Genomic DNA, 21,571 nt, shown 5'->3' on the forward strand with positions numbered 1-21,571 from the left:
ACTTCGGAGGAATGATCCCAAATTGGATCATCCTGTTAATCAACTATTTGATCCCAGATGGGACCATCATCATAAGCTATAAATGCGGCTTCCTCTTTAGATCCCTCCATATCATTTAAAGAATGACGAGGAATGGGAGGTGGAGCTATAGGAGCGTAATCAGAAAAGGATAGACGAATTGTTCCGTCTATACGTCGATGCGTACGCTTATGTTGTGGAACTTGAACTGTGAATGTGATCAACTCATGTTGAAATGTGAGTTAGTGGAACCAGAAGAGCACACCACAAGGAGACACCTAAGAGAATTGAGATCATCTATTAGGAATGTGGTGTAACTGCAACCGTATTGGTTCGTACTCAATGTACAGACCTTAGCTTTGATGGTGGAGAAACAATAACGTCACCATGCCACAACCAAATTCAATAGACAAAGTTCAATCTTAAGATCAGACAACAATAATACATCCAGTAGAGCATCACAATCGACCCCGCCAGAAGAAAATATAATTTTAAGTGGAGAAATAGTGGAGACTTCCAACCTTCCCAAATTCATCCCAATAAAGAATTGTCTCAAGTACCATGACTTTGGGCATTTTGTATTTGATTGTCCAAATAGGAGGGTGATCTTCTTCATCGAGCATGAAGCATTTAAAGAAATGGACAATGATGTAGGAGATACTGAAAAAGGACATACTCCCAACTAATGCAAATGCTAGTGATTCCTGCTAGATGACAAAAGGATTAACATTCATTGCTTTAGAAGAGAGTGTGCCCAAAGAGTCAATACTAGAAGAGGGGCAGCCCTTGTTGAACGAATTGACAGATATCTTGACCGATAGTTTATCCCTTGGGTGGTTACTCTTGTGTGTAGTCCAACCCGTCACATATTTCATTTCAGAGTTAATCCCTCCAGACAAACTTGTTTAATCGCGTACGATGAATGGGAGAAGTATATTACAAATTTAATGACTCTAAACTTGGGTTTGTGAGAAATCTCATCCTCACGCAGTTCCAATTCTGATTGTGCCAAAACATGTTGACTGCTTATTCTATCTGGACAGTCTTTGAAATGATGTATGTGCTTTAGAGTTGCATGAAATGGGCATGAACATAAATTTGTTGGGGGGTTTCTCAACCACAACAGCGCAATGACATTGTTATTATGATAGATCAATTCTAGAAGCCTATAAGGCAAAAGAAGAAGCCTTTCTTAGCCGAAGATAATGATGCAGGAGCTCTCTATTTAGTATGATGCTGCAGAAAAGGCAAATCTCGTAATCCTGTCTAACTACTGAGTACAGGTTCCACGATCTTAACACATAATACTGCGAAAAGGTGGGATCTTGTGATCCCGTCGAGTTCTGAGTGAGAATTACTGATTTCGCTGGAGGCCAGTTGCACCTCAAATTCTGTCCCATTATCTATTTCAACCCAATTTTCTTTCCTTTATGATTTCTTTCTTTTTTCTCTATTTCTAATTAGATTATTTTCTTTGAGAAAACTATTTGTGTTTTTTTTTGCTGTTTGATAAACTTTTGATTTGTTTTTTGTGCTTTAGAGATTGTATCTTAATTTCTACCCTAATAGAGTGTTGTATCCTTTTTCTTTTGCAAGTGGTGTGATTGTTATCTTGCCTAGGAACAATTGGTGGAATCTCCTTGCCACTTCTTTCTTGCTTTTTCCTTGTTCGAGTGGCTATTTTCAGCTGGGACATCCACTGAACTCTCCTGATCTGCTGTCCAAGAGCAGATTTTAGTTCCTATCCCCATCCAAACATCGTCGATACTTCATATTTTCATTTCATTGTTATTCCACAACCACTTTCCTGTCAAATTCAATTTTTTCAATACCTTCTAGGAGCCTTAGGAAGGTGTCAGTTCCCTAAAATATTCTGATGTCTTTTTTTATGTTATGGTATAAAAATATTATTAATTTCTTAGATTGTGCCATGTTTTATCGTGCATATCATAGGTAGTCCACCTTACTTATATTGAGAATACTTCACTAACAAGATCATAAATGCATTACAATTGACTACACCCATGCTTCTAGTGCATCGTGTATATAAAATAAAGTCTAAATACATGCCTAAAATATTTAATGATAACATGTAAATATATAATGTCCTTGAACGAATGATAGTATATATATATATATATATGGTGAATGTATCTATATGCTAGTTCGGTTGTTTGAACTTGTTCCTCATTTGAGACTTCCATGAAGACCTGATCCGTTGTAGTTTCTGTTAGCACATTTGTCTCGATGTATTATGTATTAGTTTTTATTTACATGGCTAACTTGGTATTGCCTTCATATTTTTACAGGATTACTCCCTTACTTGTGTTATGACAGGTCACAAATCAACTGTATCCTCGTTGGCTTTAGTAGATGGAGTTCTATACAGTGGAAGTTGGGATGGCACTATTCGGCTATGGTCCCTTTATGACCATACTCTATTGTCAGAGTTGGGTGACAAAACACCTGGTAGTTCTTACCCTGTCTTGTCTCTCATTGTAAAAGATCATTTCGTTCTTTCTTCATATGAAGATGGGTGTATAAAGGTTCGTGATATGTTTAGACTTATTGCCATAGGTTCTTCTTGCTTTTCTCTTGTTGAGGAAATATCTAGGGTAGTATCATTTTCTTTACCGTAAGTATGAATTATATTTAGTTTATTTGGAGTAGTGTCAAGTGTGATAATTAGCTTGACTTAAACTCATAATCATTGAACTTTTAAATTTAAATTATAGGGTCCACCCAACTTGGACTTGACTCAACATTGATTAGATTTAGATTCAAATTGAATTTTGATTTATTGATTTGTTTGAATTACTCAAGTGACTAGAATTTGATTCCAAGTGAGCAACATAGACATGAAATTGATTTGCATAAAAGATAGGTAAAAACGTACTCATTTTAACGATTATATTGTTGATTTGCATTAAAGCTCATGTAAAACAGAAAATCGAGAATTTAGGTATATACAATTTTTTTGAAGTTTTTTTGTATGACAATCAACTCAAGTCTATCAAGGAAACTAGTAATTTTTTAGCAAGTATTTAGATTTGGTTATTCTTGTCTCCTTAGAGTGTTGGTAAACATTATTGTGGTAGTAAAGCATGACCCTAGCAGCCAAGAATACTGTGTCTCACTTACTGTTATTTTTATAGTTTAACATGCTTCTTCTTTTGATCTTGGTCTCGGCAGCTAGCAACTTCCTATACAATTGGCTTCTGTTACAAAGTTCATTTTTGTGGAAAACCAATAGAATCTACCTTATTCAACAAAAACGAGAAATATTTTCATTAATACATGCCTTATGAAGATTTTCTACTGGCAGGAAATTATTTTTTTCTTTCACTTTGCCTTTGGGTGGTCTCTGATCCCATTTGCCTGGGCAAGAAAACTGTTTGGTAGGATATTAGTGACTTGCACATTATACTTCAATTAACAACACGTGTGATTATTAAAATCTCTCAAGCCTGCATGAGATAGATTGGGGTTTGATTTGTTGTGTTGGTTGATCGTATAAACTATATACAAAAATTCATGACATTTAAGATATGTTTGTGGTAAAATTAAGAAAGCTAAAATGGGGAAATAATTATTAGATTTATGTAATGAGATCATGTACTGAAGATATAGTAGTAGAAATAATATTCGTTGATTTAAGCATATACAACTGAGATATAAATTAATGACTAAAACAAATGGGTAGAACTAATGCGGAAGGTTCAAGGATTGATCAATAAAAGGTAAATTGGCGGGATTTTGTGCGACAAGAATAGCATAAAATATAGTTGATGCTACTTCGAACATGAGGAATGAATGGGAATTGAAATTTGTAGAACTGGCCTTAACGTGGTTGGGTATGGCCCATGGTGATGATGATAACACAATCAGTGTTTGAAATATCAGCTATCAAGCTTGCTTAGGTGACCCAATCAAACTGTTGTGATGAGCCTTATTCTTGTTCATGGATTGGACATGAAAACTTGCTCCTTGTTCATGTGTAAGAACTGGAAAAAAATAAATAAAATAAAAGAATTTAAATCTCAGCCGATTTGATTCAATTGCCGCCAGGCGGGCTCCTCATTCAAATAGGAGGGTAGAAATCGTAGAGGCGTAAAGAGTTGAGCAGAGAAGAAGAATAGAGAAAAAGAAAGGAGACAACACACCCTAGCGCAACACCTGCACTCGGGAAGAAGGGAGACGACACCTAGGGAGAATTGCGTGCTGGAGACGCAAGCATGAGCGAATTGTGCGAACTCTAGCAATTCGGTGCGGGCATCAAAAGGAAGAAGGGTTTTGCTTTCAAGTGGGAGGAGACATCGTTGAGCATGCTAGCTCTCAATGAGGGCGACGACGATAATGATCGAAGCCAAATGAAGTGGCATTTGGTAAACTTGATGACACAATGTTCATGGTTTCCAAGCTGGAGAAACTGTGAGCAAACAAAAAGGGAGGAAAGAAAGCTCATGTGCGGTAGAAGAAGGGAAGGCCGCATGTGCGTTTTGTACTGGAGGTTGCCAAGCTTGAGGAGCTAAGGTACTTTTATGTACTTTTATTTGTCTGTATTCAATTAAAATTATATGTTACCTAATTTCTAATAATTATTAATGAGAAATGCAGTCTTTTAAAAGTTCAAGTTTTCTAATAAATAATAATAATAATAATAATAATAATAATAATAATAATAATAATAATAATAATAATAATAATAATAATAATAATAATAATAATAATAATAATAATAATAATAATAATAATAATAATAATAATAATAATAATAATAATAATAATAATAATAAATTATGTGGTTAAAGATTAGTTAAATCTATAATATGTTAGATATTATTTTGAAGAATTTAAAACATTAATTTATAAATTCATAACCAGGTCTAATTTTTTTTACTTAAAGTTAATCTTCATATTTTTATTGATTGAAAATATAATAAGTCAAATTAGAACATGAATCATGATAGTTTTATTGTGACAAACTACATAATATTAAATTACTAATAAAATTTATTTAGTATTAATTATTTTAAATTTGGAGAATAAAATTTCTAATAAAATTAACTTATTTTATATGTTTTAATAGGTGTTCAATATCAAGTGAAGGAGTTATGACTTAAGGTCAAAAGAGGAAAAAACTCGAGATGAGTACCCATGTTTTTATGCTATAGTAATATTTTTGCTTATTCTAGATCAAATAAATTTACTGTTATTCTCACTAGTTATATTGAAATCACTTCAAATTCATGATTTATGTTTCTGTCGAACTTTTGTTCATATTGTAGGAATGATGTGTACTTAATATTGTTTAAATTATTGTAGATTTTAAATGTTATAAAAGTTTATTGACCGATATACGAATGAGAATAAAATGATTATTATTAGATAGTGATTGACTAGCAGGGGAATACTATGATATCCGTGTACATATTTGAAAAATAATATTATTATTGAGATACCATAATTAATAAAATTTTATACGACGTTTCTGTGACGGTTGTATATAAAATGATATAGATATAAAAATAATATAGTATGACGTAACAAATATTTTTAAATATTTTGATTAATCATACTTATAAGTATAAATTATCAAATGCTCTTATATGGATTTATTAAGTATGACGTAACATATATTTTTAAATATTTTGATTAATCATACTTATAAATATAAATTATCAAATGCTCTTATATGGATTTATTAAAAGTTTAACTGACATGTATATTATTTTTTTCATTGTCACTATAGTTTATAAGAATGGGTATTCACTGGCTTGTTAGCTCATTCTATTTTAAATTAATATTTTCATAATAAATTGTTATGACCTGACCCGAAACTTGAAATTAACTAAGATAGGAAAAGATGATTGGACGGTAAAAATTGATTTTTTTTAATTATCATTTTTGTAATGAAAGAGCCACTATAAAAATAAGTTAAAGTAATACACTTAAATTTACTTTAATTCTTATTGTTCACATCTTCTATAAATATTTTGTTTTCTATTGTTTATTTTTTAATGAACTGATTAAATCTGTAATATTAATTTAAAGTAACAGTAAGCTAAAAATATAGTGGGTACACTTCTAAGTCATAGTAAAAGAATGAAAATAAGATAATAGGCATGACAATTAAACATTTAATAAATTTGTATGAAATATTTGATAATTTATAAATATGATTGATCACGATATCCAATAATATTCCATGTGTTTTACTATATCAATAACATGTCCATATCATTTTATATTTGTACAATCGTCATAGTAGCACCGTTTTAAACTGTATCATACAAGGTACTTCAATATCAATATACTTTTCAATTTACGTGCACGAGTATTTTAGTATTTCTCCATTAGTACTATAAAGGGGTAAACTACGTCATAGTCAAGTATGTACATGCAATTAAATTATGCAATTTATATCATTACGTTTATTTCATTCAATTCAATATATTCTGTATTTATTTACATAATGTATAATAGTAGTATTTCTAAAATATAAATTCGTCACAGTAATACGACTAACATCTAAAAGAACATTTAAATCACTATAAAATAGTGCATTCATATTTCAATAAAAATCATTGGATTTAGTTTAGAAATAAAAATTGCTATAACTTAAAGTATGAGTACACACTTTGCTAAAAGTGCAATTAAATCACAATCTAAAATTGTACCATCTATGACGTTGCCCGGTTAGTATCATAAAAAGGTAAACTCCATCACAGTGAAGAATGTACATGCAATTAGTCTATGCAATTCATTGTAGGTTTTTCAAGTGATAATGTGTTTGACACTACTGCATCTAGAAGTTTCTGCATATTATGGATGAATGTTTGCATGAATTGTATGAATGCAAATTTGATTTTTCCCTTAAGATACATGATTTTACTATATTATAAGTCTGATTAATATGCTTATGAAATTATTGCTTCGAAGTATTCATTTATTATAATTCATGCGTTTGATATATGAAATGCCTATGATGAATATTTTGTTACATGAATTATAATTTTAAAAATGTAAAAGTGATTTTATGCATAAGCTATTACATGAATACTTGCAAGTATAAATGATAAAGAATGAGGAGATTACCAACTCCTGGTACTCAGACGAAGATGAAACTCCAAGAATTTTTGGGATTAAGCGACAAATGAATGTAGGAACCGTTGGTTCCAAAGAAGCTATTGATAATTGTTATGTTGGAGGGGTCCAACCTTTATCAATAATTAATGTGGCATTTAAACTGGGAGACGACATCCAGTTATATGATATGACATAAAAATAATTAAAGCATATACAATTACGAGTGACATTTCTATGACTAGATCGATGACACTTATCAATTTGCTTATGAATATACTTATGATGACACATGTATTGATAAAATAAATGTTTTATACAACAATCATGATTTTTTGTATTAAATGTTTTTCTTTTACATGTTTTATACAATTACAACATGTTGCGACATGTATTGTAGACAATGCATGAGTTAAATATGATCATGCGTGTTATTTCTGTTTTTTAAGGAAAATTTTAATTTTAGCCTAGATTATTTTGCTAAACTTGTTATTGGTCACACATGTTGACTTCCAGGAATGGGTAAGGAGCATCTGGTCAAGTAGCTAGGTGTTACTTTTATAGCTTTACATTTCATAGTTTTGAGAGTTTGTACAAACTTTTGGATACGTAGTTTTATTATATTGAATTTAACAGCTCTCTCTCTCTCTCTATATATATATTTATATATTGATGACTGAGCGCAACACATAATAAATATTGACAACAAATTGTCATGGAACATAGTCATTTTTATTGTACCCACTGTAAGATGTTTGGGCATACCCTTGACGAATGTCATAGGCTTCATCCAACTTAAAATCTAAAGCTCAGGTGCATAAGGATGGGTCTAACCCCACTGCTCTGGACATATCAGCTCTACCTGTGGAGGAAATTATCACAAGACAGAAATTTTTCTGATTTAATTGCCTCTGGAGACCCTCCCCTGACATTATTGTTTATGTTTCTGCGATTGATGTGTTGCCCAATGGCTCTGTTGGGCAACCCTACACCTTCAAACCTCATTGAAAATAATACCGAAGGATCCTTACCTACAATGGATAATCTTCGGATCAATAATCAGGAGAGCCTTGCAGCTCCTCATCTTCAGGAAGTATTCAGTGTAAAGACGACAATTCATACTTTACATACACTAGAACCTATTGTGGTTACAACGGTTGATAATCTTTCTACTGCGGTTTTACCATCGCATCCGAATGAGCAAGTCGTTACTGTTAGTCAGGCGCAAGAGATTCATCAGCTTATATATACTCGACAATTTGTTGACCAACACGCTAATCAGATGGGCCAGTCTTCGGATGAGGAATGACAAATTTACGCATCCAGGAGGAAGAAGAAGAATGGAGACCTACTTGAACTCAGGAATTTAATGGATGATACATTGGTTACTTCGGGTAATGATATACAACTCACCAATTTGTTAGCTGACTCCCTTTTTAGAACTAGAGGCAGAGGCATGACTAAATTGTCCCTAACTTTTTGCGCGTTTTGGTGGTTTTGGTTTTTGGTCTTACATGTATATTTTCTTTTTTTGGGATTTTTGTGTGTTGTATCGTGTGGGTACCTTACATGTATATTTTCGTTTTTTGGGATTTTTGTGTGTTGTATCGTGTGGGTAGAGTGCCTTATTTGGGCTCACTCATACATCTTATCTGTATCTTTTCCATTTTAATATATTGGCTTTTAGGCTTATATATATATATATAATATATATATATATATATATATTGATAATATGATTTTTCATGCTTCCGAGTGTATGCATATAAAGAAAATTATGAAATGAAATGTATCAAGTATGTTTGCGACAATTTAGTTAGACTGATTCATTATCCAATGAGTTCTGATTCTGCAAGTTAGGATGGATACTGGTGAGAATTTAGTCTGACTAAATTGTTCGCCTCTATTACTTCGCAGTTGACCCCTAAGGTGGGCTAATTGGGGTGCGACAGAAAGTAGTATTAAAGCATGATTATTGGATGCAAATAATGATGAAAACATGTTGGATTTAGAAAAATAGTGAGATCAATTATAATTTGATTTATACATAGCTATATTTTGATTGATTTGAGTGTGTAACCCTTATGACTTAAGATATGATGCACGCACGATATAATTATTATATGATAAATTATATTTGAATAATAAATTGTGCCAATACATATGAATATGACTGAAAGAGGATAAAAAATTACTCCGGGTCAGTCTTTTAGGAAAATTCTAGAGCAAGAAGTACGAGCTGAAAATGTTTTGAGCAAAAATGATAATCAAAGCAGATAAATGAGGAAACTAGAGCTACCGAGTTACAAAACATTATTAAGTTAATATCGTAAGTGGCCGACAAAATGGTTACTATTGAAAGATCTTTCACAAGTATAAGACCCAAATCTGAACATAGGCAGAAGTTGATCAACACTTGAAGTTCTTTCAGACATTCAAGCCACCTGCATTCAAAAGTGTCAATGACTCCACAGTTGCTGAGAATTGATTATTAAAAATCGGAAAGATTCTGGATAGTATAATTTGTCCGAAAAATAGAAGGATGATGCTAGCCACTTTCATAAATTCTGTGGGATCATTGTCAGTCTTCAAGGGCTATTTTATTTTGCCTTCAACAAGATTAGCATTACAAGATAAATTCTTCAATTTGACTCAAGGTCCAGATTATTTATGCAATATGATGTAGGATTTATTTCTTTTTCCAGATATGCACCTCATTATTTCAATGCCCAAGAAAAAATTGGCACATATTTCTAAGCAGCCTCGGAGATTAGTTAAGGTTAGCATCGTTTGAAATAAGTGATTTCTCCATACTAGTTATACTAGTTGAAAGAGTCAGACGAACTGAAAATGGTTGAACTTTTCCGGTCAAAGAGAGAAAATTTTTACAAAGTAAAAGAGTTTCAAAACAATCAAATTAAATCAGAAGTAGTCTGAGTTAAAAAATTAAATTTGTTAAAAATATGAAAAAAATGCATTTTGAGTAGTGTTTGATTGGTTTAGGTAAAGTTTTACATCTGGTCACTAGCAATTCAAGGACAGGGACAACTCAGGAAATTTTTGGAAGAATGTCAGTCTAACAAAACTTAGTTTGGGAAAGCCTTCAACTCAAGTCAGTGGTGAACCTTTAGAGTGCAAACTGAGCAACTAGGAAAAGCTAGAGTTTTTGCAATTAACTCTCAAGAATTTAAAGAATCTATAGTGGTTACAGGTACACTTATGATTCAGTATTAATCTGAGATTTTCTATTTGATTCAGGTGCATCACATTGTTTCATTTCTGAAGAGTTTTCTGATAGACTATCTATTGATATTATGCACTTTACTCTCATCTTATGTGCTATTATGCCACAGGGAGCTGGTTTTTTTATAAATAAATAATCTATCAGGCATGTTAACATTTATGATAAAAAGTTGCAAAGTTGTTTACCTTAACAATTCAGATTTTTGATGTCATACTGTGAAAGTATTGGTTGATAAAATATTTTGCTACAATTAAATGTTGGAAAAGAAATTTAATTTGCTTGATGAGACCTCATTTTATTTTTTCTGTGAGAGGAATGCACTCTTCTTTGATTTAATACAGTGAAAGTTGAACAATACTTGCAAAGTGGTGAATTCATAGTTCTTATCCAAATTAGAAATGTTGAATAAAGATGTGCAGGAATTGAAAAACATCACTATTGCAGAATTTTCTAATGTATTTCCTGAAGAATTACCAGAGCTATCATCGGAATAGAAAATTGAGTTTGACATTGATGTGCAATCATGAACGTCTACCATTTTCAAGTCTCCTTGCAGGATGACTCCTAAGGAATTACGAGAATTGAAATGCCAGTTGCAAGAGTTGATAGATAATGATTTTATCAGGCTAAACAATTCATCTTGGAGTGCTGCAATTTTACTTGTCAAGAAGAAATACAGATCCATGTGGTTTTTCCTTGATTATAGAGAGCTGCATAAGATGAAAATAAATAACAAATATTTTTTCCCGAGGATTGATGTTCTATTTGATCAGTTAAAGGGTAATACTATATTTTCTGGGATTGATCTGACATCTAAATATCATCAGGTTAGAGTGAAGAGGGCGGATTTAATTAAGACACCTTTTGGGATCATGTATGATCATTATGAAATCTAGTTTTGCCTTTTGGCTTAAGCAATGCTCCTGTTGTATTTATGGACCTGATGAATCAATTTTTCAAACCTTATGTGGATTAGTTTGTCATTATTATTTATTGATGATATTTTGATATATTCATGAACTAATGGTGATCATTTCAAGCATCTGAGGATTCAATTGGAGCCGTCGAGGCAAAATTAATTATATGCAAATTTGCCAAAATATGAATTTTGATTGCGGAATATTGCATTCTTGTAGTATATCATCAATGGAAAAGGAAGTTCAGTGGATCATCAATAGGTGAAAGCAATTATGGAATAATCTACTCCAAATAACGTTATAGAAATGCACAGTTTTCTTGGTTTGGCTTAATGTTAGAGTAGGTACGCTAAAATTTTTCACAGATATCTATGTCGTCCAAGCTTATGAGAAAAGATGTTCAATTCGAGTGGAGTGTAGAATGTGTACGATTTTCAAGAATTAAAGAAGTATTTGACCATTGCTTCATCGTGAGCCATTCACTTATTATCAGAGTTTGTGGTATATTTTTACTGAAAAAAAGCTGAATATATGGCAGAGGAGATGACTAGAGTTGATTAAAGATTATAATCTGGATTTGTCCCAGCCGAGAAATGTAGTTACCGATGCTTTGTGCTGTAAATCCATAAGTTATACAAGCTGTATTATTACTAAAAAACTAGAATTTATTAGAAATTGATGTCTTGTAGTTGGAAGTAAGAAGTTCAGGTGATATTGGATGTTTAAATCAGTTGACTGTGCAAAGAACTCTAATGAATAAAATCAAGATAGCTCAAAGAGTTAACTGTGAATATACGAAACTACCGAAACAATTTCAATCAGAAAAGATGTTAGATGTGACTGTTGAGGAAGATGGTGTAATAAAAAATAATTTCAATTATGAATGCCTGCTGATTCTGATTTGAGATAAGAAATCTTACATGAAGCTCATCATTTAGGTTACACAATTCATCCATGCAGACTAAAATGTATAATGATTTAAAATTAATATTATGGTGATCAAGTTTGAAGAAGGATGTTTCTGAATATGCGTCTAAATTTCAAGCTTGTCAGATTGTCAGATTGTAAATGTTGAGCATTAGAGACCTAATGGATAGCTACAATCCTTACCCATACTTGAATGTAAATAAGAAGAAATTACAATGAATTTTGTTATGAGATTTCCTTGTTCCAGATAGAGTCACGATAATATTTGGGTTATTATTGATAGACTACCAAAGTCGATTCATTTCTTATCAATAAAATAGACAAATTCAGTTGAATAGCTGATCAGATTATATGTAAAAAAATTATGAGATTACATGTAATTCTAAAAGTTATCATTTCCAACAAAGATGAAAGATTCACGTCTAGGTTGTGGAAAGACATTCAATAAGCTTTGTTACACAAATGCATTTTAGCAAATCATTTCATCCACAAATCGACAGACAATCAAAAAGGACAATTCAGGTATTGGAAGATCTGTTAATATCTTGTGTCTTTGACTTTAGAGGTAGTTAGGAAGATCACATCCCAATGATCGAGTTCGCCTACAATAATAGTTATCAATCCAATATCAAAATGGGTCCTTATGTACTGCATGGAAGGAAATGCAGAATTCCATTAAGTTGGGTTGAAGTGGGTCAACGTCAAATGTTAGGTCCTGAGTTAGTTGATGAAACCACAAAGAAATTTATGTTCTCAGAGATAGATTGAAAGCTACTCAAGATTGATACTAGAAATTTATTACCCAAAACACAAACAATAGAATTTGTAATTGCTTTTTTTTCAAAAAGTTAGACTAATGAAATGTACATTTTTATTTGGTCAGGGAAGCAAGTCGAGTCCCATGTACGTCAGTCCTTTTGAAATTATAAAAAAGATTGGTCCAATAGCTTACAATCTAGCTTTACTTGCTGATATGTCAGATATTCATGATGTGTTTAACATCTCAATGCTGAGAAAATATGTTTCAAATTCAGATCGGAGGATTTCACATGAAAACATTGAAGTAAAAATCTAACTTATATTGATGAGCCTGAAAATTTTTTAGAAACATGTATTAAATTTCGAGGAACAAACAAATTCCTTTTGCCAAGATATAGTGGAAACAAAAGTCTGAAAAAAAAAACTACATCGAAAAAAGAAGAAATGCTACAAAAATATTTGTATCTATTCAAGTAAACTTAGAAATTTCGATGGCAAAATTTTTATGAAGAGTTGTAATAACCTAATTTTGATAATTTCTAGGTATACCCCAAAATTTGCATCCCTCAGAATTTGACCAAAACAATTTTATAAAATTATGCATGTCGAACCGAATAATGTTAAATATAACACTATGAATGAATTTTAAGCGTATGAGAATATATAAAATTATTACATAAAAATTTAATAAACCCTTAATCACACCCTTAGTTATTCTCTCTAATCCCTCCCTATTTCAAAGTAAGTTATTCACGCGACGTGTAGCCATATGATGGATTGAAGGGTTGAGAATTATCGGGATTTAGTATTAAGGGCCGCATTCACCTCATTTCCTCTCCACTTCAAACCTGTCAGTCCTGTGATCCTGCACTGTTGCAGACACGAACTGGGCGAGCATCTAATAGTCGCAAACTGCGATATTGAGTTTTGGGGAGAAAACTGTAAGTGAGAATCTCATTTTTGTGCTATTAGTGACATTCCTTTCCTTACATTTTCATTTTGACGTTTGCCATGAATAGGTGCTTTTTTGTTCCTTGTCATTGTAGCAGGTAATAGCGTAGTGTCGAAGTTGTGAAGTTGGTTTTTCGGCTTTTGGATGGGCCGGTTAACACGAAATCTGAGAAGGGATAAGGGAAAGGAAGACAGAAGGATTTGGAAGGTATCTGCAAAATAAGATATATGCACGGAAGTCATTTGAGGTAAGAAAGTTATGTTTTGTGTTAAATCATGAAATGAGCCAAGATATAATGAAACGAGCCAAGTTTTCATGAAATTCTTTGATTTTTATGAATTTCAAGCTGTTTGCACGAGGCAGGGAGCTGTAGGCGAGCTTGGGGAAACTCGTCGTAGGGTTTCCTCATCAGTTCAGGTGAAATAATCCTATCTTATCTTAAAAAAATAATTTTCTGTAGGTTTTCAATTGATTGTGTTTGACACTTGCATCTAGAAGTTTTTGTTTATTTTGGATAAATACCTGCATGGACGCTATGGATACAAAATTAATTTGTCTCTTACGATATATGATTTTACTATTTTATGAATCTGATGAATATGCTTATGAAATCTTTGCTGGAGGTATTCATTTACTATGATTCATGCGTATGATTTATGAAATACCTATGATGAATGTTTGTTACATGAATAATGATTTCAAGAATATCACAAAATATGTTATAGGTAAGCTATTAAATGAATACTTGCAAGTATGGATGATAATGAATGATGAAATTCTGACTCTGGGCATTTAAAGACGAAACTTTGGGAACAGTTGCAATCAGACGATATGAAATACTTAGGCTTATATAAATTCAAGTGACATTCTTATGATTAGATCGATGACTCTTATGAATATGCTCATGAATATATTTCTGATGACACATGCATGGTTAAAATACATGTTTTAGACATCAGTCTTAAGTTCCTGCATTACATGCCTTTTCTTTTGTATGTTTTATATGACTATAGCTTGTTGTGGCGTGTTATGGACAAATCCATGAGTTATATATGGGCATGCAACTTATTTTCGTTCCTTCTATAAAATATTATTCTAGTTTTGACTATTTCGTTGAACTAGTTATTGCTTACTCTTTTTGTTGATATCTAGGAAGCGATTAGGAGCCCCAGAGCAAGTAGCTACTTGTACAACTTTTACATTTCTTAATTTTGGGAGTTTATACGGATTTTTGGGTATGTACATTATTATATTAGATTTAGTATCTCTGTATATATATATATGTTTTAGTGATAAGCTTTTCCAGGCTTCCGAGCATATACATATAAATGAATCGATGAAATGGAATGTTTGAATTATATTTATGACAATTTAGTTAAACTAGTTCATCACTTAGTGGGTCTTGATTCTACTAGTCAGGTTTAGTACTGGTGAAAATTTAATTTGACTGAATCGTTTGCCTCTTTCACATCACAGTAAAGGGGATTCAGTTGTTGTGTGACAATTTCTAATTCTTTGGTTAGAATGAGGCATTTGGCTCCTAAATACAAAGCTGTTATGATGGCTATCCATTTCTGAACTAAGACTACTCTCTAAAATTTATTTTCTTTTATTTATTACATTATTATATATGTTTCACTTATTACAATCTCTCATAAAATTTTGTCAAAATTTTCAAATCTACCCCAAGTCTCATGTCATTTCTCATTAGATTTCTAAATCTGATTCTTTGAGATGAAACATAAATACAAAAAATAAAAATCTGATACTAGATAACTAAAATAATATTCTCTATCAATTGAAATATGATAACATCACATTCAAAGAAAAGTAACAGAACAACAACAACACACATCCTATGATAAAGATAAACAATAGAATGACAATCCTTTAACATACGATAATACATAACATTCCTCAATCCTAGTAGCGTCAACGTCAACAGAAGGTTCTTCAGGCTCTCTACTAATAAGGGAATAAACTCAAGTTGGAACTGGTTGTCTTATTTGAAGCTGTAGATTCTATCGTTCTTTGCTCACCTGCATTTTTCTGGGAAGGTACTCTTGGTTTTTGTTATGATGTTTTTTGGCCAAGTGAAGGGCAATATCTAGCTATGTGACTAACCTGACAACACCAATAGCTTGTGTTGGAGCCCATCAAATATATATTTGGTACAAGTGACTACGGTACTATGAGAATCATCATTACTGAATCTTTCGGAATTGAATTTGGGCTTCATCACATTGAATCCCTTTGATTGATCCACATACTCTCCTTAATCAACATTCTTTCTCTTGTGCATCCTTATGCTTCTGAATAACCTACAAATCAATCTCAATTCGTCTAGCCTACTCCACTAACACTGCTTAGTCATTAATCTTCAAAAGCACCTTCGACTGCCTGATCGAATACTTTAATCCAGAAAGGAATCTATAATACTTCTTTTCTATAGTAACTATCAACTGTGGAGCATAACTTGACAGTGCAGTAAACTCTTCTTCATACTTCATAACTGACTTTTTTCTCTGCACCAATTTAATGAATTTTTTTCACATTTGTCTTTGAGCTTATATGAGTACAAACCTATCTCTGAAAAGCTCCACAAAATTCTCCCAACTTAGCTTTAGGTTGGGTACATCCCCAAGTCTATCTGACACTGCCCATGCACTATCTTTCTGCTTCTCCATCCAACACAAATGTAGCTAATGATACTCTTTTTTTTTTATTAGGGCATGTTTAACCTATTCTGACAACACCATTAACCTATTAACCTATTCTCTGTTTAACCTATTCTGACAACACAAATGACTAACCTGACAACACCATTAACCTATTCTCTGTTTCAATTGAATATTCAGTTCCTTTAAACAAAGTTTAACGTATATTTTAAAATATCTTTAAGATTAGGGCATGCATTAACCAATTCTCTGTTTCAATTGAATATTCAGTTCCTTTGAACAAAGTTTAACGTATATTTTAAAATATCTTTAAGCACTTATCCACAATAATAGTCTCACCCACACTCGTCTTCAGCTTGTAATATTGAATTAGCCATCATGGCTGTCATCATCTAGGTCAAAGCATTCGTATTCACATTTACTACAGACGATACTTCTTAATTTTCTAACGGACTCCCTTCTATAATCTCAGGTGCATCTATTTACTTGAATTAACATAGTTACTTAGAGTTAACTTAAATTTTCAATTTTATTATTATTAATTTTTTTTTGTAATTATTCTATTGACTCTTTATTAAGATTACATTAATTAATCTTAAATCTTTCTCAAATGCTAATTTTGTCATGATCCGACCTAGGTCTTGGAATTAACCAAGCCAGTAATAGACAGTCGAACGGTGGAAATTAAATTTTTTTATATTCATTTTCTATAACTTTCATTTTAATAAATAAAAAGCCACCGTAAAAAAAATAAATTAAAATAATAAAGTTAAATTTATTTTATTTTTGGTTGTCCGCATCTTCTATAAATATTTCATTTTCTATTGCTCATTTTTTAATGAAATAATTAATCATGTCTCATTAATTTAAAATAATAGTAAACTAAAAATATCAGTGAGTACACCTACTTCTAAACCACAATAACGTAAAGAATATAGAATAATATACATGCCAGTTAAACTTTTAATAAATTAGTATAAAAATATTTGATAATTTATAAATATGATCAATTACGATATTTCATAATTTTCAATGTGTTTTACTATATCGATAACATGTTTATATCGTTTTATATGTGTACAATCGTCACAGGAACTCAATCTAAAGCTGTATCATTTAAGTTACTTCAATATTAATATTCTTTTTCGTTTACATTCATGTATATTTTAGTTTTCTCCCGCTTGTACCATAAATAAGTGAATTCCATCATAGCAAAGCATGCACATGCAATCAATTTATTTTGTTCATATCATTCATACGTCATTATATTTTGTATTCGTTTACATAATGTATAATAATAGCATTTCTAAAATGTACATTTGTTACAATGATATGATCAACATCTAAAAGAGCACTTAAATCGCAGTAAAATAGTGCGATCAGAGGTTTCAATAACAATTAATAGATTCAGTTTAGAAGAAACAAAAGATACTATAACTTAAAAGTAAGGAAGCTCACTTTGCTTTCTGTTGATTTTATTTGCTTTTATGTTATGCTATGTCGTCTGCAATAGAGTACCTCTCATCAATTGCAAAATATTTTTATCGATAAATTATCTAAATGATTTGTCATTATTTATAGTTGAAATATTTTTAATTTACGATATTTTATGAAATTTTATGCTAATATATATATTTATTTAAATCCACTACTTAATTTATGTGCTATTATATAATTAAATTATTACTACGAATTTATTTTATTATTTAATTATTAGGGAACAATAATTAATTTTATTATCAAATTTGATGTTAATTTATTTAAAAATAAAATAACTCTTAATTAAAGTTTTACCAGAATCAATTCTTCGAATTTACTTACTTCCCTGCACCCCTCCCTTATACGTACAATTGAGCCCGAAGTCCTTGCTAGTCTTCCTGACCTCAAGTTCCATATTAACATCTTAAATTTATATTCATTTAATATATAAAAAATTTTCAGTAAACCAACCTAACTCATACCTTTACCTCTGTTTTGTGTAGTTCAACACCTCATGCACTCCAAAAGTTGCTCGGAGTGTTTGGTCTTCCACACGTGTGGCTCCCTCTTCTCTAGCTTGCACAAAACCCTTCTCTTCCCTTTTCCTTCGCACAAGAACACACATGTAGCAACTCCCTTCTTCGATGTCACTTAGATCACCTCCTTAAAGAGAGAAATGTATGACACGCCTCACAACACTTGTCCCTCTCTTCCTTCTCTCATACAAAGTCCCCACAAAGCCACCTCCTCGCCTTCTTGCTACATAGAGTTTTACCTAGTTCGACTGCTTGCAGCTTTGAAATCGCTGATCTTAATCTACTCAAACACCTCACTCGTTTGATACAAGTTCAAGCCTATCAATTCCTGCACCTTCGTCTTCATTCGATTCCACGCAGCAGGGTCATCTTACTTCTTTCCCCCGCCACAACGCATTGACGCAAATATTCGAACCCAAGCTTGATCGTCTGCTCTATTTGGTTTGTTATGCAACAACAGATCTCTCAGCTGTGAATATATGAGGTTCGTCTTCGGCCCATTGCCAGTACCACATGTGCTGGGACAACCCCGACCTTCGACCACCTCATCTCCTCTTTCTCCAGTCCTTGCTCTCTTTCCATTTCCTTATTTCTCATCTTCTGGTTTGAATGAGGTGACTGTTGTGATAGTTATCCCTTTCTGAACCAAGTCAACCCTTTATAACTCATTTTTTTTATTATATATATATATTATAATATAATTTCAAGACATGTCGTCGTTCCGCTCTGCTAGGGTTCCGCCTCATGGCGAACCCTAGCGTCTCGCGTTGCTTTCTTTCTGCTTCGGGATTCAACGTCGTCTCGCTTCGTCTGCTTCGTCTCAGTGGTCTGCTTCCATTCGCGTTGTCTACTGCATTTCCTGTCTGCACCTCGTCTGCGATAGAGCCGCTCTATCTGCGTCTGTGACAGACCGCTAGTCGTCTGCTTGGCTCAGAGCGAGCTGCTCGACTTCGTCTGAGCCACTCGTCGTTATGCATGGCTCAGCGCGTGAGTCTGCGGGTTCCACCCCATGGCAAACCCTAGCGTCTCGCGTTGCTTCCTTTCTGCTTCGGGATTCAACTTCATCTCGCATCGCCTGCTTCGTCTCGGTGGTCTGCTTCCATTCGCGTTGTCTGTTGTGTTTCCTATCTACGCCTCGTCTGCGACAGAGCCACTCGATCTGTGTCTGTGACAGACCGCTCGTTGTCTGCTAGGCTCAGAGAGTCTGCGAGCCGCTCGACTTCGTCTGAGCCCCTCGTCGTTCTGCATGGCTCAATGCGCGAGTCTGCGGCAGAGCCGCTCATTTCAGCCTTTGGCGTAGGCGTCTGCGACAGATCCTGCAGCTTTTCTTCTTGCTGCAGTTTGGCACTAGCTGCAGTAATAGCCTTAGGGCTTTCTTACGCCACCGCCCTCACCGGTGATAACCCTGCCAAACTCTCCTATGCTACAGTGGTTCACAAACGCAACTCTCCTTTTGACCTCACAGATAGTACGGTATTCCCGCAGAGTTACCATAATTCTGTTGCAGGAAATGATGATTGCAATCTCATAAAGAAAGGAAAGAATAGAAAAAGGCCGGCAAACAAACAATTTTCTTCTCTTACGCTGAAATTTCAACTCGTGCAGAAAAATACAAATTTACACTAGTTGAAAAGTTTCAATTAGGTTGTCCAAAGATGGAGATCATCAGGAAGGTTTTTGAAGATTTCAAACTAGTTGGGGATTGGCGGTGGGTCATTTCGATGGACACAACGGAGCACAGAAGATGATTATACGAGGATTTTCTCAAAGAAATTCATCACAATTGAGGGAAAACATATGAAATTGCTCAAATGAACCCCTAATTATGATCCCATTCAAGAACTCCCAATTGCACCTCTCTAGTTCTTATTACCTGAACTCAAGTTTTATTTCTTTGACCTGTCTATCTTATATGCAATTGAGACTATCCTTGGAAAACCTTTACAGGTAGACTTACCTACAGTTCATTTCTCAAGGCTCTCTATTCCGAGGATTTTGATTGAACGGGATATTACACTACCAGATGTAAAATCGTCTGACTTGGATCTGCTCACAATGGTTATTGATAAAAAATCATTATAGAATAAAAATCATACTACTGCACATGCTACTGCAAGCACAACAAGATGTTTGGACACCCGCAGGAGAAATGTTTCAGAGAATTGTTTCAAATTGCACCCACAGTTGAGAACCAATAGTCAAAAGTAGGAACACACTGTTAGCGCACCCTATGTGCCTGAACGCACTCTCAACAGACTTCATGACAGCCAACCTGAGGAGGGAAACACCACAAGACAGGAGTTAGTGTCTGCCCCTGGGATCCCTTCTCCTGACCATACTACAATGGATAAAGTTCGAACTGAAAATCAGAATAGTCCCGCAGCTCCTATTCAGGAAGCATCAGATGTAGATGTAACAATTCACACTTCACATACACTAGAACCTATCGCGGTGACATGTTGACCTCATTTTTAGTGAGGTCTAGTCTTTCTCTTAGGATTTAGGATCTAGCCTTAGGGATCTCCCTTCGACTATCTTAGAATCTTAGAAATGGGACCCGCCTCATTTAAGTTCGACCTACTTCTGTCCTCTCTTGTGGTTTCACGCATGTGGTGTCAACTTCTAGCACCTAGAAGGGTGAAACCAGCATGAGGAAACCCAAAAGGAATTCTTATAGGACTCTAAGTCTTAGGAAATATCGTCATGATCTTTTCGTCACACACACACACCAAGTGCACAAAATTCACTGAGTTGCGCGAAATCGGACTTCAATTAAGCCCAGAGGAGGGGTCAAAATGCGAACTTTTTCGGACGACCTCCGACGACTAATTGGGTCGCGTCAACGCGTCCGGGATACCAATTTTGGTAGGAAAGGACACCCATATTGCCATATTTTCGATACGAAAAAATTGACACGCAAATCGATGAATTCATCCAAGCGACCCCGGACGACAAAACAGACTGAACCGACACGT

General features: G+C 33.4%; 1 protein-coding gene across 4 annotated transcripts in view; it reads left to right on the forward strand.

The window, feature by feature from the left end:
* Nucleotides 1–21,571, forward strand: part of LOC110020914 — an 83,581-nt gene that overhangs the window by 26,510 nt on the left and 35,500 nt on the right. For 2 of the 4 annotated variants that reach the window (XM_020719191.1, XM_020719192.1), the window contains exon 4: nt 2,328–2,564. In XM_020719191.1, the coding sequence (XP_020574850.1) occupies nt 2,328–2,564 (237 nt within the window). Of the gene's footprint in view, nt 1–2,327; nt 2,565–21,571 lie in introns of those variants that run through there. The other 2 variants (XM_020719194.1, XM_020719195.1) reach the window with 2 other exon arrangements.

This window comes from Phalaenopsis equestris, unplaced genomic scaffold (genome assembly GCF_001263595.1).
Source record: "Phalaenopsis equestris unplaced genomic scaffold, ASM126359v1 Scaffold000112, whole genome shotgun sequence".
Taxonomy (NCBI): domain Eukaryota; kingdom Viridiplantae; phylum Streptophyta; class Magnoliopsida; order Asparagales; family Orchidaceae; genus Phalaenopsis; species Phalaenopsis equestris.